The 26,402-nt window shown below is 37.5% G+C and overlaps 1 protein-coding gene and 1 long non-coding RNA gene across 12 annotated transcripts in view; both read left to right on the top strand.

Annotated features, from left to right (window-relative positions):
* Positions 1-26,402, top strand: part of PLD5 (phospholipase D family member 5) — a 334,219-nt gene that overhangs the window by 173,695 nt on the left and 134,122 nt on the right. Inside the window, exons 1-2 of one of the 10 annotated variants that reach the window (XM_064414638.1) lie at positions 9,372-9,543; positions 18,531-18,615. The exons of 6 other annotated variants lie outside the window; for them this stretch is intronic. In XM_064414638.1, coding sequence (XP_064270708.1) covers positions 18,613-18,615 — 3 coding nt within the window. In that variant the 5' untranslated portion in view covers positions 9,372-9,543; positions 18,531-18,612. Of the gene's footprint in view, positions 1-9,371; positions 9,544-9,920; positions 9,940-18,398; positions 18,616-26,402 lie in introns of those variants that run through there. 3 more of the 10 variants (XM_064414639.1, XM_064414636.1, XM_064414646.1) reach the window with 3 other exon arrangements.
* Positions 1,842-4,481, top strand: LOC135297279 (uncharacterized). 2 transcript variants are annotated; one of them, XR_010359328.1, is made up of 4 exons: positions 1,842-1,971; positions 2,524-2,668; positions 3,006-3,119; positions 3,222-4,481. It is a non-coding gene; the product is annotated as an uncharacterized LOC135297279 (long non-coding RNA). The 2 variants fall into 2 exon arrangements; XR_010359327.1 differs by lacking the exon at positions 2,524-2,668 and having other exon boundaries at positions 1,851-1,971.

The raw sequence follows: 26,402 nt of genomic DNA, 5'->3' as shown, positions 1-26,402 counted from the left end.
GCTGTTTGGTTTTGTCTGCTCTTTTGCTATACTCACGGTGGCAGACTCACTGATTTCCCCTGAAGGCTCTGCCTGAAACTCCACCATTAATCTCCACATACAAACTGGCCAAATATTGCAACAAGACAAGAACAGCAAAAGCAATTTTTGTGGTTGACTCCTTGGAATAGTGGGCTCTAAAAACATACATGGATGTTGATGTAGAGATTGATTTTCTTTTTTCAATGTATTAGTATAATGGACACTAGTATTTTCCTGAGACATGTGGAGTCATTGGTTCATTGAACCAACTTCTGTTGCATACTTTTAAGTGAAGGATATGGAAGCTACAGGAACCACCAAAAAAGGGGAATATTAAGTACTTAGAGTGAATAGGGGTCACTCTTACTTTCTACAAGCTGGGGATATTCTAATTGTGAGTTAATTTTATCAAAGTCATAATGCATTTGACAAGTTCTTTAGGATTTTCTGATGGTTTAAATTATTTATTTGCAGTTTTATGCGTATGACTGGACACAAATAATGCTGTCTTTGCCTTGCTCTCTATTTTTTTATATTTTCTGTTTGCAGAGAAGGCACATGAGTAATTTCTAGATGGCCATATGAACGCTTTAGACATGTCTTTGCAAATGTACATTTGCACAAACATTTCTGAAGTGAGGTCTTTTATCAGCCCTAAAAAGTTTGTATGTATGGATGTCACCTGAAAACAGAGGTAAAACATAATGGTGTCACCTGATTTATTTAAACATACTTATTCTGAGATACAGGGTTTTTGGTTTCTTGCTGTGGTCTTTATGTCAGGCAAGTTGTCATTTATTTATGTAAAGATTCAATCAGTTTTCATACCACTTTGCAGTGGTAAGTCTAATTTAATCCTACATTAAAAGTAGAATTTCTTCCTGAGGACTCTATAGCAAAGATTACGGAAATGAAATAGTAATTTTTTCCTTGTTATTGTCTACCATGTAGTCTGTAAGGTTGTTGTTCTACTTGAAGCATGTAGGGCGAACAATGCAGTCACTTCAGTCATGATTTTTTAAATGTCAATAACCCATTACATGCTATGACTAGTCTCCTTTTGTCATTTGAGTGACAACATTGTCTTTCTGAGAACTGAAATGCCTTCCTTTCTATGGTGTTTCATGAGGACTTAAACTTGATAAGGGAAACAGGAGTTGATGCTGATATTTCAGATAATCAGGAAGCGTTTATTTTCTTCCTTCCTCTCCTTTATGTTGTTGGACAGGAAGATATAAAGAGTACAGATAAGAACATCAGGCTGATGGGGGAAATGTGTTTTATGACCTAGAGTTGCGCCCAAATACAGTATCAATGCCACATATATCAATATGTGCATATGTCAATAGCAAGGGTTTCAATTCTTATATTGCTTTCACAAAGTTTGCATTTTAAATAAAATTAATTGTTGGTTGCAGATAAAAAGCATTGTAGTTCTTTCATTTCCTTTCAATCCCAAATTCCTGACTGTGTATGCATCCTAATGGACTAATTTCAGAGGGAGGGGAAGGTATTATTTAAAGTCCAACCTGTTTGCAAAAAGTTCTTCAACACTCTTAGGAAGCTGTGTTCTCCCCTCTGTAATAAGGTTTGAGGGAATAAAGGTGTGCATTTCAAATTGGCCTTTTCCTTTTATCTTGTCTTTAGGGATCTTAAACATAGGACTAGTTTATTTTCTTTCCTATTCCAGAGGCAGACTATCTTATTCTTGCAGACCTCAAGTTATCTACCACTTGAAAAACCTCTTCCTGAGATTTTTTAAAGTTTTGTTATCTGATTTAATTTGGTGTGCCTTTTAGAGTCTATGGTGTTGTTACACCGCTGCAACTTTTTATACTTGTTGGATTGTATGGGAGACTGCCAGAAGCCTTGCCAATGTCCAGCAATGCAATAAGATTGCTTTCCTTTTGGCCATGGAGTTCACAGTCATATCACACAGAGGGCATTCAGGTTAGTTGAATACAATTTGCTCTTGGTAAATCCAGGTGATGTCCACATCATCTTCCTCATTTGTTACCTTCCCTTTTCAAGTGTGAAAACTCTGGCCTCTCAGTCTGACCAATTCAGTCTGGCCAATTCCTGAGCTTGACTTCACTTTGAATGTGGGCAATGTTTGCTATTTCCAACTCTAATAAAGAAGTGGGTGTAATTCCTCCCCTGCACCTGCTCTTAAGTGCACCTGGCTATTATCTTTCTGAGATTACTCCCAAGGCAAGCTGCCTGCAGTTAGGCTGACTGTAACTTTGCTTGAGAGATTTCAGAACATTTTTGTGACTAATTCTTTTTGTAGTAGAGAAAAGAGTATCTAATAGTAGAAGTACTTATTTGAGAATCAAAATGCTGACCCAGTTTCCTCATATGCCAGAAGTTTCTTCTGTTGCAAAGTTAGCTTTGCTTAGCTTCCCTGAATTTACCAGGAAAATGGCTAGTCTTTGAAAGAGCGATGGAAATGAGCAGGGAAAGTATTACTCAATTTTCACTTCATTATGCTTTTATATTCAGTTTCTAGATTCAGTCTCTTGAAGTTGGCCTAGTGTAAAGAAATGTTTTGGGCATGGAATAAAATCTCAAGACAGTATCTCAGGACTACTCCTTTTAAAGATAGAGTGGAAACAAGTTTTGTGTTTGTCTTGTGACCATGGACAAGGTACCACACTCTTACTGCAACTTGTTTCTCTCTATATAATGGACTATTACCATTACTCAGCTTTCTATAAGGGTTCTGGGGATGTATCCAGTAAAGATGATAAAATATACACATAGACAAGTTGTAAAACATGTGAATAATTACCAGCTCACCACAATAGATGGTACATTGGAAATTTTAGATGCAATTCTAAGCATGTCTCCTCCGTGGGTTGATAGTGAAATGGGGTTGGCCACATTCCTTGTGTTGCTGCTGGTGATCTTGTGACCAACTTGCTGACTTTTATCAAAAGTTTAATTCATTTTCTTGCCAAATGGAATTGCTTACTTTTTTTCAGATGGGTGAAATGATGTAGCATTCATGTTGCTGAAGAGTGAGCAAATTTGATGAAAAGGAGGAAGCAGGAATGTGAGAATAGAAGAGGACCTGATCAAAAACCTCCCTTTTGATGGTTGGTTGAAATGCAAAGCAATTTGGCATCTTTAGAGATATGTTTGACTTCATCTTGGCCTCACACAGAGTATGCTTTTTGGTCTCTTTTTTTTTTTTTCAGAGTAGGAACCTGGATGGATGCCTGTGGCAGGCTGTTGCAGTACACAATGATATTTGAGGACAAATTACTTCAATTACTTGTTTGTTCCATGTCAATATGAACATTAGCCATTAAGCAGTTAGCTTTCATAAAGTGAAATTTGACTTACCCTAATCCAAAGCATAAAAGGTAAAATATTTCTCAAAGTGACAGGACTAGGTTATTTTTGTAGATGTGCCTACTGACTTTTGAGGTAGGGCTCTGATGTGCTTGGGACTTCTTGAATTTACAAGATGTGTCCTCACTGCATTGCAGGACTTGGGGCTAAGAGCAAATTGAAGCACATAATTATGTTCTGACAGGTGGAATCTTAAATGCTATCATAGTACATTTTAGCATTTTGCTAGGGCTCCTTCTTAGGCTTATTTATCTGAGCAAGGGCTTTTGTTTGGCTTCAGGGTAAAGGACAGTCTAGCTCTTAGTTTTGAAAGGCAATATTAATATGAACAATTCTTAATAACAGCTGCTTCAGAGAGCCTTAATATGATGTTATGCAAGTTTAAATTTCTTGTCTTCTAGCATACTGATTTAGCTATTGTTTCCTTTAAAGAAGGGTGAAACTTTGAGGCATGTGTTATTAGACTTTTTTGATTAAACTTGCATTGCTAGTACAAATTCATAATATTACTTACCAGTCACTTCATTTCCCACATAAAGTACTTCTTATCTGTCTCCTTTGAGGAGTGCACTTATTAAAACAGGCACACAGGACACACACGCTCCAATAACTTTGATAGCATTTATTAGTATTGCATATTCTGTGTGGCCATAGCTTCACACAGGTAGGACAGCTTATCTTCAAATACTTGGATAAACTGTGCAAGATGTCACTGGACACCTCTGATAAGTGTCCATTGTCTTTACATCTGCTTCTCTTCAGACATTTTTACAAACTGATAAATTCCCTTAACTGTCTTCTTCATAGCTCTTTGCTTGACTCTCTGCAGCAGCCCCATATTTCTGGGGAGCCCAGGATTGGACACAGCACTGCAGCTGTGGCCTCACCAGGGCTGAGGAGAGGGGGAAGGATCCCCTCTCTTGATCTGGCAGCAATGCTTCTGATGTAGCCCAGGATACTGGTGGTCCTGTTAGCCACAAGGGCATCTTGGTGTCTATCAGCATCCCCAGGGCCTCTTCTGCAAAGCAGCTTTCCAGCTGCCTGCCCCCAGCACATACTGACACAGGAACTCCTGAGGTTGTCCCTCTTCAGGCACTGGAATTTGCAGTTCCTTTTGTTGAACTTCTTGAGGTTCCTCCAGGCTGTCAGTGTTCCTCTGGATGGCAGCACAACCCTCCAGCATATCAGCCACTCCTCCCAGTTCTATATCACCTGCAGACTTGCTGAGGCATACTCTGCTCTGTTATCCACCACCACTCTCTGGGCCTGACCCTTCAGCCACTTTTCAGTCCTCACTGTCTGCTCATCCAGCCCATATTTAATCAGATTCCCTCTGAGAATCTTGCAGGAGACTGTGAAAGATCAAGCACCAAACCATGTTTACTCTTGAACAGATCTGTAAAATGGAAACAAATTACCAGCTCATTTAATTTTTCTCAAGTCATTGGAGCAATTTAAATCAACAGGTGGTCTTTAAGAGATAGTTTTTAAAATATTTAGTAAATTGTAACTTACATATCCAAACAATGTGGCACAGAAACCTATTAACTATTAAGCTGTTGCACTGATAAAAGATCCGTGCAACAGCTGATCAAACTCAACAAAAATACATGTAGTAGGTGTATTTTCTGAGAATATAAAGGTTGCTTTGCTGGGAAATGGAAAAGAAGAAAAATTGCATAATAAGATAATGTATATACTTTCTGTCAACTTTTACAGTCATGTATGTTTTATAATTGGATTGCTGGAAGCATGCCCATGAAATATGTCCCTCTTTTAAGTAAATCATAAAAAACAAGACTGAAAGGAAGATTGGCAGTCACAAAGTTCATGCTTATACCTCTGGAATACATTAGCTATAACTAAGTGTAATACTGAATGATGGATAAGATTATATTATATCATCAGTGTAAAGACTTAATCATCAAGTTAAAGACTTAAAATAGTAGTTTCCTGTAAAAAATATTTAGAACTTAGTATTCTTGCATTTTTGCCGGAGTTATGACTAATGTATCTAATCTTTTTCGTTACAGTTCATATAAAAATGGTGATATTTTGTTCTTTGCTTACAAAATTACCAAGTCCCTGTAGGTTATAATACATTTATTATTACTTTTTATGTTTGGTTTTATTGTTTTATCTTGAAATAAGCTGGAGATCTTCAGTTCAAAGAAACTGCTGCCTCTTGCACGCAAATGTAGCCTGCAGTATAATTGTATTAGGATTTTGAAATAAAGCAGGTGTGCAAATTGTTTCTCAGGAAATAAAGTAAGCTCATTCTTGCTGTTAATGTGTTTTTCTGCTACCTTGTCTTATATTCCAGTCTACCTGTGCCTGCTTATTTCTCTAGGACATAATCCAAAGCCATTGAAAACTGCTAATTCCAATGAACTTGAGATCAAGGCCTTAAAATTATCCATTTTAGACGCTTTGGGAAGAAATGTTGATGGCTTACATGGTGCTGATTACTGTGGAGCCCTTGTCTTGATGGCTTTAGGCTGTGTTTCATTTCCAAGTTTATATTCAGCACAGACACTGACTTGGTCTTTAATTTGTCATAGTTTGAAATGGAGTCCTTCTCTTTGTAAGTGTGTTGCATTACATTTATGGGTTGGGGCTTTGGTGGTGGTGTGCTTTTTGCATTTGTTTGTTGGTTTCTTTTCTTGCCATTTGAACATGAATGAGTAACCCTGTTCTTAAAGTATACCTTTCCCCCCTCTCTTAAAACACTTTAATAATAACAGCCACAGAAACACTTTAATAATAGCAGAAAGCCATGTTTTATGTGAGGCTGTTAACCAGAAGCCTGACATAATTACCATTTTTTCAGAAAATGAATGTTACCTTTATTTCATTTTAAAAAATGGTGCAAGTAGGGCATACAGTTTTCATTACTTTTACATGTCTATGAGTCTGTGTGCTAAAGCAAGCAAGTACTAGTTTGTGATTTTAAAAAATAAAATTTAAAAATATAACAAGATTACTTGTCCTGCCTGCCTAACACCAACCTTGAGCTCTTCAGGTGAGTTATAACCTGTTCACATTCTGCAGTGTTTGCCATCTGGAGTCCCAGTGTTTCCCGTTCCTATAGGTTTGGAGTACTGCAGCGTAGGGGGTCATAGTGCAGTAGGTGAGGGACTGTATAAATCAGGCAGTATTCAAAGAACCTTTATGGTGGCTGCACTCCTATTCTTCAGAGAGATAATTCTGTTTATTTATTTTTTCAGAAAACTGAATCATTCAGTCATTTTTTAGTAAGGTGGAATTTGAAAAAGCAGCTTGGTAAAAATGTATTGTTATCAATCAGCAATTGTAGTTTTTGTCTAAGTAAAAAAAGGTAGAGACTAGGTAAAAATGCATGAGTACAGTAATTCAAAGAATGATTGACTGTCTTGAGTTACAGGCTACAACAAATATGCTTTGCTTACAAAGTATATCAGACAACACGTGTTTTATGTTCATTCTTATCAAACTTCTATTACAGAAAGGGTGTTTTTTCACTTTGGTTGTTGGGATTTTTTTCATTGAAAAATAGTGATTTGATTTGTTGTACACCTCTGTGCAGGCACATATGCCAGTTAAAACAAAAAACAACCATTCTTGTCTCATTTGATAATGCTGTCAGACTACTTCAGGTTGCTGACTTCCTTATTTCCTATTTTTAAGGCTATATTTTCACTTTTTTTTTTGAATACCTGTTAAAGATACCTGTGCAGTAGCACAGAGTTTGACAGTTTTTTACATTGCTACAGATTTGTCCATGTTGTGGTAGATGTCCAAAGGATCATGTTACAAATAAAGGCAGAAAAGTATGAAAACCATGCCTTTATTTTGGATAGAAGGAGAACCTGAACAATTTCAGATGATTCACTTTATCTTCACATTAAGAAAAGCCCCATAGCTCAGGAGACTGTGATAGCCACTTAATATAATATTTAGTATGTATTCAGGGTTGGAAAATGTGAAGGTTACCATTGAAGCATCTGTCTATTCTGTGAAATTGTTTTCTGGTTTTTATTCAACTGCAAAAGTTGCTTTGGTTCGAACTGAGTAGTAAACCTGCATTTAACTCTACGAATTTGAAGATATGCAGACATCTATCATCAATTTTGCAGTTCTAGTAGCAGTGAAGATGGAGGGACTTGACTCTGGGTTACCTTTAGAACACATTCAGAGATTTGGACTGGCTTCACAGGTCATAGCAACAAAGTTGGACAGGTTCCATGCTCACTGTATGACACAATCTTAATTTATGAACGTATGTATCCTAATCTCACAGAAATTGAACTGTTTAAAAGCATGTAGAGAAAGTTGGAGGTCACCTTTATGTTTTTAACAGCACATTGTATAATGTGGATCAGTATTCTCTACCAAGATTAGGGCCTTTTATGCAGCATGCTGTGCAAACGCTGTGAGAGGCCTTGTCAGGAAGGCTGAGGAGGTGAAATAAAGGCAGGGAATGGCAATTTGTCTCAGTTTGTTTGGTTTGGATTTAAATTAGCTCTCTAACTCCTAGATTAATGTCCTAGCCACTATATTTCACTTTTGGGCTTGTCTTTCTTTATTGCGTCTGTAAGAAGAGGCACACTGCCCTCACTTTTCATCTGGCCCTGGCACTTGCACAGACTTATGTCTACAATCACAAATAGTACGAAGCAATATAAAATTCTAATTAAGGTACACTCATCATTTAGCTAGAAATAAACTCTTCAGGAAAACAAAGGGTGCATTTTTATAACATACATTACAATTTCAGCTCATGGGATTGAAGCTCTGGTCCTTGGATTGGGGAGGACATGGTTTTGGTTTTTTCCCACAGAAATAGATTCTGTTTTCTTCTTCGGTCAAGACTGAGTTAGCTGGAGATTCTCCTGTGTTCAGAGAGCTCAATAAAGTTTTGAAAGCAGCCTACTGAAAAGTGGGCAGAAGAGATTTCCAATGGGAATATGTTGAAGTATAACTTTCTTCCCTGAGAGACTGGTTTTCATGAAGTAATGAACTACCTTGTTTTGAGAGAAAGAGATAGAATATAAAACTGGTGTCAACAATTCCCTTCAGGTTATAAGAGATTAGAATATAATCCAAATGTAGTTAGTTTAATTGTAAAGATACAGCAAAGAAAAAAATCAAATATTTAGATCTGTGGGAAGAAATGTATAACTCAGACTAGTCTGATTTGTGGGTTTTAATAGTTCCTGTAACATGTGTTCATGCTGTGGCTTTTTCTCCAATTAGTGGTCAAATTATTTATAGCAGATTCAAAGGCTGATACTGTCTTAAGGAAATTCATATATACAGGAAGCTTTATTTTGTTGACTACATAAACATTACATGTAACTCTTGTAAATAATGAAAATTATTACATTTCCCTCTCTCCTGCCCAAAAAAGACTTACCAAGACAGGAAGTATTATATATATACTACAGAAGATTTTAATTAATTTTAAAATTAAGTCTGAGCATTGGATCTTTGAAGTTCTTTATTCAAGAAGATGCCTTTAGAGACAGGCTTTTCTCTGCTGTAAAACAATGTGTGCAGGAACCAGGTGCAATGTGGATGTGTTTCCAAGCATGTTTTTACTATTATGATGTCTGACTTGTTGGTTCTTCAACCCCTTGTGTGAGGTATTGTGTCTGTCCCATTGAAGCTTATCCAGTAGAAGCTGAAAAGACAACATGAAACAAATGTAATATAGAGAGCACTGCTGGATGCTACTTTAGTGTGCTGTTAAATTTAGTAGTCATAGTTTTTGCATGTCATCAGGGCAGAATCTTCCAATACTTTGGAAGTAGTGGTGGCATTGCTCTTGCAATGTGTGGCATTCTCTCTGTATATTTCTCAGTCCTTAGTTTTTCAAAGATTATTTTTGTTTTCCTGGCAGGTCACTCTCAATCTCACCACACCATATTTTCCAGCTGTGTAAACAATTGGAACATAGCAACAAGTAAAACACAGTAGAAACTCCTGAGACTGTATATGCCCTGTGGCAGGAAAGAATTCGGCCAGGAAGAATACCTAGGCCTTAATTACCTCTGGATGCCTTAAAATCATTAGATGATTAAGCTATTAATGAACTTAAGCTGTGCCTTTGGTTCAGCTTGACCAGTAATAAGTTCATTAAGTTACTCATCACCCGACATTAAATTTCAGCTACACTGCTAAAAAGTGGGTATTAATTTAAATTACTATAAATGCATATTATTCCTTTATTCCTCTGCCAGTACAGTGTAATGACTGTATGCACCAGGCACAGTATATTCTTGTTTTTGTATATTCTTTATTTGTCTCATGCTGCACTGCAAAATTTTTTTTACTTTGCTACTCAACCACTATTCCACGGTCCAGTCACTTCCTGCTAGCCTGAAAAGCATGGCCTTAGAAGCAGTGATCACTTTTCATCTGAAAGATACGTCCAGAGAAGTTAAGCAGCCTTGATTTTGGCTTTGGGTTTTTGCTGCCTTATTGATCACTTTTCTTTCTCACTTTTCTTTCCTAACTGAAGCTCTTATGTCATCCCACCAGCTGACTCCAGAGAAGCACTAGACACATTTCATTTGAGAAGTAAGCAATGCTTTGGCGACAAACAGCAAGTCTGAGAATGTTCACGTATTAAGTTATATCTGATTTAATAATTTATTTCTCTATAGAGTCTTTTGAGTTCAACACCAACTCATCTATGGTGGCTTCAGGCAGATTGCAGCATTCTCTCTTTGTTAAGACCTGTCTAACATGAAGTTCTGCATATTACCCAGATTGCTCTTTTTTTCTGGTTGCCTGTCCTGACAATCAGCTTTCTTACAAAATAGTTGTATTGTGTCCATCTGGGATGTAATTAATTTTTTTTCACAGTGCTGTGTGTTACTGTGTTTTGGATATATAGCTAAAACAGTGCTGATAATGTACTAATTGGCTATTGCTGAAGAGTGTTTGCACAGCACAGAGGTCTTTGTTTCTTCATCTCCCCTAAAAATCAGTAGGAAAGTAGGTGGGGAGGAGGCTGGCATGGGATACAGCTAAGACTGCTTACTTGGCAATAGAAACTGGGGGTAAAAGAAGGAGGGTGTGGGGGTGTGTGAGTGTTTTCCATGGTGGTTGTTGCTTGAACGGTGTCCACACTTGTGGGAGGTAGTGAGTGACTTCCAGTCACTTGCTGCTTTGGAGGTGGTGTGTCCCCTCTTTCCTTAACCTGTCAAGCTGTCTTTATTTGATCCACAAGTTGCCTTGCTTTGTTCTTCGTTTTGTCTCCTGTGTGCCACAGAGATGGGGGAAGTGAGCGAAGAGTGAAGAGTATGGGTGTTGATCTTGGGACCAGTGTCATCCCCCCACAATAGTTTATGTAAGCATAAACCATTTGCAGACCTGTGGTTGGAGCAGTCTTGCTCCCCAGGCGCCTGTCTCTTGTGACTGTTAGGCCAAGAGTATCTGTGTGTAAGCAGATGGTCACTCTTATTTGTGTGGGTCTGTACTTTGAAGCTCTTGGCTGTTAGACTGGCAGCTCGGTGCATCAGCCTCCAGAGTGAGATAACCTGTTCTTTCTCAGCAGCTTCTTTTGTTTTAAAAACATAGATTTACAGAGTTCATTGTAAGACTATTGACTTCATTTTTTCATAGGTCAGAGTCTCTTACCTCTCAGGACATGGAATAATCCATCTTGTGATCCTGTGTGAAATGGACAGGTTTTAAGCTGGGTCAAATGACTGAAAGAATTGGTCTGTTGATCTCAACTGTATTTGGTCTTAATTAGTTTAGGGTAAAGCCATAATAACTCACTGTTCCTCTATCTTTTAAGCCAGCGGTCCATCCCTTAAATGCTTTCTCCTTTTTTGCAACATGGATAATATTTTGGTGAAAGAATTTAGTTCAGAAGCTTGTGCAGTGTTCTTAGAATCTTTTCAAAGACCTTGCGACTAAAATCAGCTCTTCCCTATTCTTCCTTCTTGTATTCTTAGCACAAGTGGGCCAGATTGTCATCCACCGCTATGATCAGTTTTTCAAATGATCTGTCATTTCCAGAGCTTGTTTCTGTTCAGCTGTCTGGCTACTTGCTGTGTCTTTTCACAAAATGCTATCAGGTAAGGGGGATATTGAGCTTGCATATGTCTTTCAGCACTGTGCAGGTCCATTTTTTGCTCAGCCTGTGCTGGAGATGCATATTGTGTACACCTACACTTCTCAAGTTTTCACAAATCTGTAGCAGTCATTTGCCTGCTTGATTTCTTGCTCATGACTCTTCATTTGGAAGTGGGTTTAAATCAGCATCACCTGCTTCATAGTGTCTGGTACCTGAGCAAGTGCTGGTGCTGTTTCCATTTCTTTCTTAAGACTGGTTCCTTCCCTGAGAACCACTTATTCAGACTCACGTGTTGCTTTTCAAAGTAGGTTATATCTGTTACTGAGCTTTTTGCACTGGAATAGTTTGGCACTCTCCTGGCCCTGTTGCTTGGGATTTGCCATGTCTGACAGGCACTGTGTCACACAGGAATAGAATATGAGCCTTAGACATCCAGTTCCTTTCTGAGCATTTTCTCGTCCATGTGACTTTGCTGTAGTACTCTGCTGTGCCTCCCATTCCATCAGAAGTTTTCCAGAGCCATCCATCTCTAGCATGTGTGTCAGGCATTTGCTTTCTTGGGACAATTTTGGAGAGGTGCCATGGTCAAGGAAGTCCAACAGATATAGGTCACCTTTATCTATAGTAACCCTGAGGTCACAGAAAGCCCTGAAAATCTCCTTGGAGGCTAATCCATTTTCTCCACTTCTGTATTTGACTATTTTCAACTTAGTGGTAGCGCCTTTTCTCTTTCTGTCATTTCGTCCCTCTTCCACCAAAGTTTGAGACTGGCATTAGGCAGAGTATTGCAGCAGAATGAAATGTCTTTTATGATCCAGTAAAATCATATTAACTTTAATTTCACATGGAAACAAAAGGTAATTACATCAGCACAGCTAATGTTGTTACACGGGAGGCCAAATACTAATTGGCTATTTTTAGTGTCTGCATTACGTAGGCTCTTTCCATAAAACCGCTGCCTTATTAAGTACTCGCGACAGCGCGGTGTGGCGATGGCGATGGCGATGGCTGCTGCCCGGGCTGCGGGAGCGGCTCCGGTGCCGCCGGCGGCAGCGCGCCCGCGGTGCTGCACCGCCCCCCGGCGGCCGCGGGCCCGCGAGAGCGCGTCCGCTCCTCCGCTGCCCGCCCGCAATTCGGACGCGGCTCCTGCGGCCTTGGACGCTTGTAAGGGAAACGCTGTCCTGGCAAACTTATTTCTCTGTGACCGAGATGGATTGTTTGCTGAGTTACGCTGGTTGTACTCTCAGTATTTAAAGGCTGTGTCCGATCTTCACTGATGATGGGAAAAAAGCAAATTTTTGCTTCCTTTTGCGTAAAATAATAGGATCATGCTCTTTGTACTTGGCTTTTTTTGTAGAAATGTCTCTTGAGCTACTTTGTGATGGAAGGATTGCTGCAAACTTGCAAATTAGTGATTTCTGATTAGTGCTCAAAATACCATAAACTTCTTTAAATGGAACTCCTTCAACATCTGCTTTTGGCTTTAAAAGATCATTAGTGTGTGCTAATTTCAGTGGTTAGATCAAGAAATGCTGTGCTGCTCTGAGTAGTTTGGCTGCAGCCTGCAGAGAAACAGTAGCATCGCCTCTGTTGACACTGATGACAGAAAGTGGAAGCTGCTCAGAGCAGCTCTGCATCTTGCTCTGTGCCCCATGTCCCCCAGCCGTCTCCCTGGAGGGATGTGGCTCTTGGAGCCCACCTGGCTGCTCCAGGGGCAGGAGTGCTAGGAGACTGAGTCTCTGTGCAGCATTCTCAGGACCTGTGCAGAGACGGGGGTCTATTAACTCTGTTTTCCTTTATGAGATTTTGAGGGCAGGGATTCATGTGCATATGAGAGAAAGAGATCAATTCAGCTCTGTTTTGAAGCTGATACCTGTTTCTGCTGTTTAGGCAATACACAGGCCCAAATCTATATGAAACTTGAGCTGGGGTGGTGTGACCCCTCAGAACAGTGGCAGAAAGAGATTGTAATTATTGTTTCTTGTCCCTTGGAGATTTCCTTGGCCATTGAATCACTGTAAAAATAGAAAGACTTTTTCCAGGCAGCTGGACTCTGGGAGGCAGCACTCATATGTTTTTTCAGCTGCATCAGTTAGATTAGGAGGCTTTCTATTTCTCTGTCTCCTTTTTTGTCTTTTTTTTTTTTTTAATGCAATGTAAAATGTTATTTTACAACTGTTCTTACCTTTAACTCACACCTTCAGCTCCTCAAAAATAAAGGGAAAATATTTTTTTGAAACATGTAAGCATTGTTTGTGCTTGATGGCAATGACAGCTCATCATCCTCTGTGTATTGATACTGCTCATTTAAGTAGCTGCCACCTGCTCCAATTGTGATCTGTGAGCTGGCACATCATTTTAGGGCTGGGCAATGTTAAGCATCCAGGGCCATGTTTTAGTCTTTGGTTACTGCTTGAGCAGAGTTGAATTGGTAAGGAGCCTCTTCTGTTCTGTAGATGCTGTACCAATTTCATAAGATCTGAATGTATTCCTGCTGTGTGAGGTCCAAATCTCTACAAGCAGAATTTTGCATGAAAGTTTTCTTTCCTGCAAGGCCAGTTGAGCATCTTAATCTTTTTTCTGCTTCAGAACATTATTTGAAGTATTTGCGGCTGTGCTTTTATAGGTTCTCTTGAAGAGCAGGATTTTACCACTGGAAAGCTTCATTGATATTCATATATGAATTGTGAGCGAGTGATTTCAGGATGTAGCTTATATCTGAGATTTTGGTAAAGCTTGTTGCAAGATGAAATACTGCTGTGTTTGTGGAAGAGTAACAGACTAGGTTGGGATATCAGTCTTTGATTTTTAGTGTTGTTGGTTGTTTTTTGAGCTAGCTATTTATTTGTAGGTCTACCAAGTCTTGAAAATGGACCAGACTGAGATACTGTGAAGTTAGGCCCCTCTATGCACCCTACCCTGCCCCTGCCAACTCTTTTCTTCTGTCTTTCTGCTTTCTCTCTCTTTCTTTCCTACAACCTTTTTTCCTGCAAATCCTGTTGCTTTTCGATGTTGCTAATGAAACTGATAAACAATGAAGAGCTGATAATGGCATTTATCATTGTATCATTTGATTTTGGAGTTCTTGTTCTAGTTAGATTTTTGGAGACATGGAGAACGTTTGTGTTCGGTTGACTTTTTTAGCCCATAGAATTACAGCATTTTACCAATTTACACTCAGAGTGCACTTTGGACATATTTATTCACAGCAAAAAAAAGTCATCAAAGTCTTTTATTGATAAATTTCAGGTTTTGTCTAGCTGTCTTTGAAGTTTTGTATCTGTTTTGGTTTGCTGACTTTTAGAATTCCTGCAGACATAGATAGTCTTGTTTGTTTTCATTCTGTGATGCTAAATAATATTGCATGGTTTTTGTCTTATTACTTATCAAGCTGTGGTTTATTTTTATCTATTTACAACAAATTGTTTATAGATACTTTCATTATTTTTTACAACTTAAGGGGAGAGAAAATGCTTCATAACTCTAGGGACAATTTGGACAGACTTACAGAGTGCCCCAAGAGAGCCATAACTGTATGTCCCTGAGGCATTGTGGCATCTCAAGCAAATCCAAAACAACTCAACAATTATGCATTTTAATTTATGAGGATTTTTCATTTAATGAAAGACTGAATTTTTTAAAACTATTCTCTCCAGACAACAATCAAATGCCAAAATAAAAGAAATTCTATCAGGACAAAAATTCAGTTCTTTGATCAGTTGCTTTGTGTTTGGTACCAGTTAGTACAACCATTCAGTTGTTGCAGATTGAGGGCTGCAGTCTGAGTGATGACGTGTTGCAAAGAACACTTGTGAAATAACTTATATTGCCATATCTAACCTATTTTCATCACAAAAGATAGATTACTTTTAATCTAACTTAAGTTTTTTTCAGCTTTGTAATGTATTCCTTGATCATTTAGAGCATTCAAGGGCATCCTTATGTCATCTATATAAGTGTTTAAATTATGTGGCCTGCTAACCACATTTCTACAGGGACCTAAAGAATGTATCAGATGCCTTTGAGAGCTTTATTTTTATTTTTGAAATAGCCTCCAAAGCAAGGAGCTCATGTTGGCAGTTAATATGGTGAGAGGGGTGAAGTCTGGCAATAGGGTTGTAACCAGTCAGCAGGGATTAAAGTTTTAAGTGTTTTAACTCAAACTTGGGAAGGAGTTGGTTTCCTCATAAAAAGGAGAAATTCTGAACCTCTCTGGAAAATTTAAGCTCCCATTGCTTGTGAATCTTTCAAGAATTGAAGGGAGAGAAAAAAAATTAATCTTTAAGACTCATAGGTGTAGAAGTGGGAGTTCACATTGAAACTTTTGCAGTTATATCAGTACATAACTCTTTCCCTTGGTGGTGACTTCTTTTTCTGTGTTAGGAGTTCAAAGTAAATGGAAAAGGTGGCTTTGTTTTGAAGCAGGTGTGCTAATGCTGAAGTTAGTCGACTTGAATTTTTTTCTGCCTGTATAGGTGCATGACAGTATTTTTTCTGTATAGAAATATCTTTTAGTTGAATTCAGGAGGTGATATTTGTGCTTGAATTTGGGAGGTGCATGTTTTAATTGTGAGAAGACTGGCAGAATTCATTCTGAAATTTGTATGCATTCAATAATTAAATTTTGTCTGATGCAAAATTAAAATTTTTCATAAAAAATGGAAGTATTCTGACTTCATTGACTGAAAGGCAGAGTTGTTGCATGTGTGCATAGGGCCATGCTACCCTGTCCCATACACATTTTATGTAGAAACATGCAGGAGCACTAATTGGCTGCATGTATTCATCTGCATCTGATCTCTAACCCAGCAGATATCTTTGTGACCATAAGGGTTTCATAAATTTCAGGGATTACAGGAAAGGTTTGTGTAGACTCATAAGATGACTGAAAACTTTCTGATGGAAAAGTTTTCACTTCTGTGGCCAGATTGACTGCAATCAAATTGTTTCACAGAATTCCCTGTTGGGTCTCAGTGAGTTGTTTATGGACACTGCCCGAGTTCTGGTGTGGCACTGGACACTGACCAGTCCATGCATCTTCTGCTCCTTCCATGCTGCTGACACTGCTCAGGACAAGGTATCTGTAGACAGCTTTCTGGTCAAACAATGAAACTAGGGCTGTCTACTGATTTTCTTTGTCCTGTAACCTACCTTGTATACTGCTGTTCATTTTTCTTCCTGAAATTTTGTCTCTTGGTTTCGTAGAACCTGGTTTCCTTGTTTTTTTACCCTTCTATCTTCTTAATCAGCCTTTCAGTACCTCTTTCCACTTCATCTTGCTATTTTTCTTAGGGATTGGACTGTGGTCCTTTTATTTGCATCAGACAAGTTAATCTGTAAATACAAGTCAAATTCATCTTTGCCATGATGCCTTGCAAATGAATTTTTTTAGCTCTGGCTGAAGAAGAAGGGCCTGGAATAAAGAGAGCTTCTTGTGGCTGTTCAACTGGATGTCAACAGCTCAACATGGATAAAACAGGCCTCCTGCAGACTCCCCTCCTGCTGCTTCCTTGTCACTCTAGAAAACAACCTAATCTTGCCATGGTGTTCATAACACATGTCATTTATTACTTTGTTCTTTCTCTAAGTGCAGAAACTACACTGTCAGTGTTATTGATGATTAAATATTATTTTTAATGTATTTTCTTGAAGTAAGTTCATTGCTGTTTCAACAAACATTTGAATATTCCATCCAGCTCTTCTTCACCTATTAAACAGGCTTGCCAATTAGTCCAGCATCCTTTTCCTGGCATTCTTCAGGTCAGTCCTGCACTTTCATGCCCATTCAGATTCAGTGAAAATCATTATTGTTTCCTTTTCCAAATAGAATAGAAAAAACCCACAGACATCTCTTCTGAATTTATTTTCCCTCCTTGCACAGAACATGGTCTTTACTTTTCTAGACCTTTATAAACTCTCAGTTGTTGAAGAACCTTCACTCCATCCTCTTTCATTATTCATTAAAATTTCAGGCTCAGTTTTACACTCTCTTAGTACAATAATATGCTTTCTTCTTGAGAGCATCTCCAAGGTAGTCTCCATAGCCTTTTGATAATCCTTTCTTTAAAATGCCTTTATTGTGAGGCCCAAAAAGCTTGGGAATTATTCTAAGTACTTGTTAAACTACCCAGTAATCTGACTTGGTTTCCTTTGCCTCCCTCTTTATCACATCTTACTGTGAGGTGTTATTTGATAACACCATGGAGTCAGGACTGCCTACTTAGTTAGCTTTTGGGCTTGTGGGTTTTTGTGTTGTTTTTTTTTTTTTGTTTGTTTGTTTGCTTTGGTTTTGTTTGGACTTTTTCAAATTTTAATTTATTATACAAAACACAGAAGCATCCTGAGCTACCATTGAGAACATTAAGATGGGTATAATGTTAACTGAATAATTAATCATAGTAGTAGCATTGCAGGGAAATATGCTGTGAAATATGCTGTGTGAAATTTGTTCTTGAGAGGAGTGGCAGTAGAAGTGCCAGTTGATCGTTTCATCCCTTTGGAACTCACCACCTTATCTTTCCTAGGGAAAAAAGTGTTTAAAAAAAAAAGAAAGAAAAGCCAACAAAGAGCAACCACATTGCAAATAAAAGATGCTCTTAGCTAATCTGAAGGGGCATTTGGCTGCCTCACAAAAACACTGTGTATTTTGGCAGTTAGGAGCTTTGGCTTAGGAAGATCCATGTTTGGAATAACAGGGTGTGTTGCAAGTCAAAATTCAGGTATCTTGGCTGAGATGTATGCGTAATCTGGCACGATGCCTTTCTGCACTGTGCCTGGCTATAGCAAATGCCAAAGTCCCTTGTGAACAATATATGAATCTCATTTTAGGGGAAAAAAAAGAGAAGGAGGGAAAAGGGAGCCAGGATTTATTTTAATATTTAGTGGATATAAAAAAACAAGTATCAAGAAGCAAAACATTTCCATGAAGCATTCACTGTGGAAATTCTGCAACTTCTTGTTGCAAACCTCTTTATCACTTGGATTGGCTGATTTCCAGAGCATCAAGGCTAGGAATTGAGGGACTGAAATATAATCAGTGGTGATACATTTTAACCACATAAAACATTCTCTGCTTCCAAAGCCTCCAGTGTCTCTAGTAAGCAGTGCAACAGCAACAGCTCCTTGCTGCTGAACTCCAGAGACGTGGAAAATACTGGATCAGGATGGTAAGAAGCTCTTTACTTTTTCACCAGATCAAGGTTATTACTCTGTAAAAAATGTTTAAAATATGATGAAATTAGTAAGGGTCAGTATTTAAAACAAAAAACCCAGTATGTAGATGCAAAGGAAATATGATTTTTTTCTGCAAGAGAACAGCAATGCAAGTTGGTGACAAATATATCTGGCACTGAACATGTTGTGCAGCTTATATAAAATCTTTTAAAACTGGGAAAGATTGCTGATGAGTATTTGATGTAAATTGTAAGTCTGTCAACTTGGTTTATTTCAGAAGGACAGCTGTATGAGCTTTAAAAATCATTTTGGATTAATAATCTCTGACAAAGACTTTATGCATAAAAATATAAATAAACCTATGCAAATCACTCATGCAGGCTGTATGTTTATATGGTTTCTTTTGTAGGGGTTTTGGGGTTTTGTTTTTTATAAAGAAGCAGATCTGCTCAGTACATGTCTTTGACTATTAAAGAGCTATGAAGTTTTTATTTTTCTGGGTTTTCAATCCATGAAAACCTGTGATTTACATTGTTTCTCTAGTGCATTTATTTGGTGGGAAAAATAACCAGGGAAAAGTTTTTAGAATAATGATTGTATTATTTATACCAATTTAAATATTCTGATCTAAGCATTGAAACAGTAGAAGTAGAATATAAAGAACATAAATATGGGATCTAAATATAGTGTAAATTGATACCAGTGCTGTCAATGGTTTAAAAAAATGCCTGAGAATAGAATAAAAATATGCATATTAGCATTTTTCTACGTATTGAAGGATTGGAGGGAGCAAACATATCTTGGGAGTGTTTACTTCCAAGACTCATTGTCAAGACTGTTTTGTTGGGGTTTTTTGGGGGTTGGGGGTGGATGTTGACTGAAATAAACATCAAGCCCAGTCTCCTGTATGGAAACTCAGCTGTTCATTTTAGGGGCATACTAAGTCCAGGAATTTATTGATTAGTGCATTACAGTACATCATAGTGAAAGGTAAACAAATTACTAATAAGTCTGAAGAGCACTGAAATACATTTACTTGACAGTCCAGTTTGATGTGTAGGGAATTATTCTCTTTGTGATTCAAATGGAAGAGAAGATTTTTACCAGAATAACTACGAGAGTTTGAAAAGTGTACAGCAAATGTGAAACAACATTAGATTTATATTTTCTATCTTTGTTGTGTATTTTGTTCTTTCTCAGCAGTACAAAAATTAAAAAATCCTAAAACTATCACTAAATTCTTTCTGATCTTTTCCTTTTCTAAGTGGTTTCACTGAAATAAAGTCATTAAGCCAATCATGTTATCGTAGCCTATATGTTTCATGTTAGACATTGCACTTTGATGTGTTAAAAATTTATGGCTTTCCTCCTCAGAATGCAGAATAGATTGCAAAATCAATAATTGAATGGCAAGCAGGCTGTAAGGTTCTTGGAAAGATGTTTAGTGTGAATCTACATGTGGTGGTTGTTATTAATACTGGTTGTTGTTATTGTTAATATTATTATTGCTTTTTTTTGGACAAAAATCTCCTATGTTGAGTAACCATTAAACAGTATTGTTGTACTGAAGAGACTTGAATATATTGTTGTTTCTTGTCAGAGAAGACTGTGCCCATAGTTACTTCTATCTTGCATCTAAATTTTCTTACAGGAAAATGCTGGAGGCAAGAGTTCAGGCTTAATTTGCCTATTGTGATCACAGAACATAATTAATAACAAATGATGTTACATATATTTCCACTTTTGTGGTTTTCTAGTTCCTACATAAGTCAAATGCAGATTATGCTTCTGTACCAGCAAGTTAATAAAAACATTTCTTCTAGAAAAATAACATTCATGTACTGCCACATACTTGCTGTTAATAAAGTTTTAGCCAATGTAAACTTACATTGTGTCTTGCTTGACATGGATTAGTTGAGTAACTAAAGCAGTGACTTCACAAGGGATCTATTTCTTTCAATTTGGATGGCCTGGGCAAGGATCTTGCATAAGTTACTGAAGGAAAAAAAAGTAAAAAAAGAAAATAAACCTACACCACACACATCTCCCAAAGGTGTACCCTTAATAGTAGTCAGCAATGTAATAAATTACATTACTAGTTCAGAGGGAACAGCCTCTCACTTAAAATTTTTAGATGATATGATGTCTTGTAGAATGTAAATAGTAAATGGTCTTCAAAAAGCCCAAATTGCAAGCTGTCAAATGCATTAGATATCAGGTTTAATTATTCAAAGTGTTTTTTCTAGTTAGTCTAAAGAACAAAAGTAAAATTATAAATAATGTATTGGCTTTACCGGAAAAACTAAAAAGTTGTAGACATGACTATCACAGTGCTAAATTCTAACAAAGTATAATTAGTGAAAGAGATATGTTTGGTATGGCAAAGTTCATTTGCAGTGTCTTTCTGGTGCAGAATTTAAAAAAGCTTATTCAACAATTGGATGTATTATTCCTCCAGATGAATTTAGGCTAAACATTTTTTTTTCATTTCAGTAACTAAACTGCAGTCTGATAATCTGGTTGAAAATGTAATCCCTATTTAAAGAGGTATATTATAAATATGTAAGATGTGGACTTTATATGTAATATAAAATATGTTTAAGGAAAGGAAATATAGCTTTGCATCTGCTATGAACTTTATTCAAGACTTAATAATATTCTCAGATTTTGTTCTTTTATGTTATTCTGCCAGTTTTCTGCTAAAAAATAAGTTTGTTCATTCAGAAGTACTCATGCTGACAGTAGTCAGAAGGAATCTGCTGCAGTATAACTTTGTGCATGTGTTTGGTATTAACTACCATGTCCCAAGTAACTGTTGGCACAGTTTGGTTTAGGTTAAAAAACTGTATGTCAGGCTATTTACCATGCCAGTAAGTCTGGCATCCTTCTAGAGTGAAATACACTCTTGCATACTCCATAAATATTGTTTGTGAAAGATGAAAATAAACCATATTGAACTTTTATTGAAATATAATGTTGAAATATCTCCAGATATACCTATGTATTATCCCAGCATCCGTGTTTATGGGACATGAATACTTTCAGTGAATAAAATATATCAGCAGGCAAGGTTTATGCAAGAAGAGTATTTTTTTTGGTGATGGGGGATTATGTTTTTAAGCCATTTGCCTTTTGATTCTACAATCAACCTACTATGCAGATCAGGTTTTGCTCACTGAAATCCATCTTTTAAGCTGTGCCATTACACTGGTAGCATAACTTAAAATGAGTTGCTCTCAGGAAGTTATAAATTATTTGCTGTGTTTTGCATTATGTATTGGCATGCCTGCTGCATCTATGTTCAAGACAGGGTTTTATTCCTTCAGCCATGGGATATATGAAAAACTGTTTAAAATGGATGCTTTTAGCATTAGTCTGTCCTTTTGGCTTTGAGCTGGTTGTGCCATCAGAAATGAAATTGATGAAAATGAAGGCAGGGGAAAAGGTCATTCTGGTCTCTAGGTGAAATAATTGATGGGAGCAGCTTCCAGAGGAATACAGCTTTAGTGAGAAGGTGGCTGGATAATACATATTTTTCTGCATCTGCTTAATGTTTGCATTGTGGTGTTTGCAGTGTTTTGAAATATCAGGACAGAATTATGTTTCCCATATATCTTAGGACCCTCATAGCAACATGGTGTTTTGCCTCACATAATTGTTCTTGTACTTCATGACTATACTAAGAACACTGAAAACAATTAAGGTTGAGACTTACCATGGACCTTTTATGTAAAAGTCTAGAGAAGATAAAAAGGTACTGACAACTTTATACCCACCTGATACTGTACAGATGCAAGAAGAGCAAGTTATGGAGTTGTGCCCTGAAGGATATGTTTCCAGTGCTTGTGTAAGGAGTGTGCTCTAAGCAGAGCTGAGGATGGGTAATATGTAGTGGTGGGAGACATGGTGCAGTTTGGGTAGATTTTCTGGTTTGCTTCCCTGCACAGAGTGCTGATGAGAAGCTGTCATTTCTAAAGGAATTCTCTAGATGTTGTACTAGAGTTTTCAGTCTACTCTAAATCTGTTGTTATGAATATTTCATTTAGATGTTTTTCAGTGTTGTGGTGTGACCTGGGGATACACAGCCCATAGGCAGCGCTATTGTATCTTTTGATTATGAAGTTTCAGCTTGGAGGTGAGAGCTGTCTACTCCCCTGGCCCTGTGCTGGGGCACCACTTCACTCTTCTCACCAATATACACCTTGCATATCTGACTAGAGGTTTTGGATTCATTAAGATTTTTGGAACCCGCAGCAGAAGGTTGGTAATCTCTGGTGTTGATCCTCAGTCAGAGGTGGTAGATAAACCTGGTGGTGAAATCCTCAACACTTCTGACTCTATTACCATAATAGGGTCCTTTTTTTAATAGCCATGGCTTTAACTTCATAGTGCTAACTTTTTTAATAACTCAGAGAATTTGAGATCTTCTGTTGCAGCCTTTTTTCCCCTTATGTGATGTGGCTTTCATGACAGGACTTCTGTGATAATTTTCCCTGTCATAGGATAGGAGGGTGGTGCATGTGTTTTAGGCTACCAGACTAAAGGCTCTAGAGGCTGCTGACATGTTCTTCCTGTTAACTGGACATACACTTGTCTAGTAACAGGGAGAGCTCTGTCTTAGCCATATAATGGGGATTTATTTGGTCAGGTAATGACTAATACTACATAGTCATTTGGAAGAAATGGCAAGTAAGAAGATGTTATAAGACTACACCTCTGATTTAGCTTCTTTTCCTGTAAATACCTACTTTTAGCAGGTTTTGTTGTGGTTCTTCCTTTTCAGAAAGAAAAAAAATCTATCTAATGTGGTAGAGATTTTACCGGCAGTAATTCTAGATTAAGTTTTGAAAAAAAATATATACTTGATTTGGGACAAACATGCTGTCTGGGCCATTTGGTCTTCAGTAACTAAAGAGGTACTGCAGACCTCTAAATCATTCACATAAAAATGATCTTCCAAGAACTCAAACTGGCCTACAAAATTTATGTCAGAAAAAGAAATGAGTCTCATGTATTTTTTTCTTTTCATTGAAGAAATAGAAGGGACTAATTTTAGAGAGCACTTGATAACTTAAAAAAGGTCTTTTAAGTCAAATAAACTTTTAGATTCTCTTCTGACTAAACTTGTTGTATTCACTACTGTTAATTTTCTTATTTTTCTCTTTGAAGGATTGTCAAAAGTATTAGGCATGTTTAAAAAACTTTTTTTTTTGGTCCTGCTCCTCATTCCACTATTACAGAAGATCAATCACAAAATCAGCATTTGCATCTAATAATTCCTCTAGTATGGCACAGATAGAAGAAAAATGGTTTCCTTGTACATGCAAAACATGAAAAAGTGATTTCTATGTGAAGGATGAATACAGCACACTAGGGATGTTTTAGGCAGAATATGTGAAGGTCTCTAGAACATTTGTTTGCTGCAGAGATTGTAATGAAATGATGCTTGTAGCTGGCTGTTACCTCTTTGTGCACCAGGTCTGCTCGTGGACTGCATTTCCTCTGCCCATCAATGCTGCTGTGGTCCTGTAGTCAGCAAGTGGAGTTCCCTTTTCTCCAGCTGTGCTTTTTGTTTACAAGGTCATTCATGTATTCATCATCCAAAGCCAACTGCTTAGTTTGGTCTTCTAGGAAGTTGAAGAAGAGCTTGAAAGACTGAGTCCCAAAAGAGTTTTCTGTCTTAGTGATCCTGATGGGTTTGACAGGTTTGAGATTGACAGGTAATTGCCATGTTGCTAGGTTCCGAGAAAGGACCCAGTCATAATTCTGGGTTTAAGTGTGTTAAAACAAACCAGAAACTACTAGGAAACTTTTATTGTCGATATAGTTTTGTATGGTGTGGATTGAGAACACATGCTGTAGGGTGGCAGCAGTTTAATCTTTGGTTCTTGCACTTAACAGCATTTGTTGTGTGCCATAGAACAAACATGTTGAGTGTACTTTCCTTTTGAGGAAAATAAAAACAAAACACCTCCATGAGTTTAATATTTGTAACTTTCACCAAATGTGTATTTATGTATTTTACTTCGGATAGGAAGTAGTTCCACAGCCTAATAAGACACATTAATTTAGAGTGACTTGCTTGGCAAAACATAAACAGATTTAAGAGTGTACAACCATAAACATGAATCCTTCTATGGCATCATTTTCAGAACTCTTTGAAGTCATGGCAAATGCAAGACAAATGAATAAAACAGTTTTAATATAGTGCATCATAACACAGAACATGCAATTTATAAACTGTTATAGAAAGAAGTTTATTATACAATATTTTAAAATTTTATATAACTTTGTGAAACATTCGTTTTTGTAGCAGGTTTTGGGTTGTCAGCATATCACCAGTCCCCAAAATGCTACACCTCTTTTATAAATTTACTAATGGAGTTGGCTTCACTGTTGATTAAGTCTCTTTTTAGTAAAAAGAAATGTAAAAATATTTGTGGGAGAATCTAAAAGGTGAAAAAAGGCTAAAATACTTTAAATTCTTATTAATGTAGAGTGACCTTAATAGTTTTACTGGTTGTTTCAGCCTCATGGATTTTCTAGTCCAGGTTCATGGAAGTCATGCATTTGCTGTGGATCATTTTAATGCTCCAGTGAAAAATTCTCTCTGATCTGTGTCAGTGGGGGCAGGGAAGCACATAAAATATATGCTTCCAGTCAGTGATGAGAGAGTAGGAGGATTTTTCATGAACAATATAATTAAATTCATGCATGTAAAAGATACCTGCAAGATGCTGCTTGAGAAAGTACTTTATAGCAATAGATAATTATAGGGAAAAAATGCTTTCCTAGAATGATAGTACATAATACTAATTTATCAGTGGTATAAAGGTTTTCTAAGTAGTTTTTTTCCCATCTGTAACACAACTTTTTTTTTTTTTTCTAATAATCATTGTCTTCAGCAAAAGAATTTTTGATCAAAATTTTTGTTGAACATATTACACTGGAATTTTAATACAGCCCTAATATAGGCCACTGTTGTAAACATTTGTTTCATGGCTTAGAAGTGTTTTGCTCTTCCAGAAGTATGAGAACATGGAAATTCTCCACAGTCTAGATTTTCCTGTATGTTTAATACAGTTTTAATTACATGCATATTTGCCACTGCTGTGGATCATACCCATGTTTGTTTAAAGGTATCCAGAAGAGGTGACGATGTTAATTCACCTGCTGATAAATACTCTCCTACTTAGAAAGTAACTCAGCAGTGACTCAGACTTAAGAAATGAAAACAGAGTCAGTTGCTTAGGGCAAGTGCTCACTGCTGGACATGATGTGTTGAGAGGTTCCTGGGATTAATTGCATCCTAAGCCAACAAAAAAATGTGTTCAGTTCTCCTCCTCCTCCCCACTACTTCTTCATTTTCTGTGGGAAGAAAAAGGCTTCAGTAGATTTTAACTGTCTCCAAACAAAGCTGTAGGTAAGAGATGTAGGTAACCACAGTGTGTGTGGTAACATTTGTTTGTAAGAATGGGCATTCTCTGGACCTGGAAATTCTTGGTCAAAAATACATGTTGTGGGCTGTGCTCTTAGTATTGCCCAAAGAAATCCTTGTTGTGAGAAGCTGGAGTCTCCTGGGGGTGCTCTGTGATGCACTGACCCTCAGCTAGGAGCTCTGACAGGAGATGAGGGGCCAAGGCTGCCACTCTCTGCCCTGACCTCCTGGGCCCATGGCTGGGGCATCTTCACTGTGGAACATTTTGGTTCTAGGCGTGATTGAAGTGCTGTGGAGAGTATATGGTGAAAAGTAATTAGCACAGCAGTTAATCTTTGGGGA

Source organism: Passer domesticus, chromosome 3 (assembly GCF_036417665.1).
Source record: "Passer domesticus isolate bPasDom1 chromosome 3, bPasDom1.hap1, whole genome shotgun sequence".
NCBI classification, from domain to species: Eukaryota; Metazoa; Chordata; class Aves; order Passeriformes; family Passeridae; genus Passer; species Passer domesticus.
Note: the sequence above shows the minus strand (reverse complement) of the source record. Positions and strands in the feature narration are given on the sequence as shown.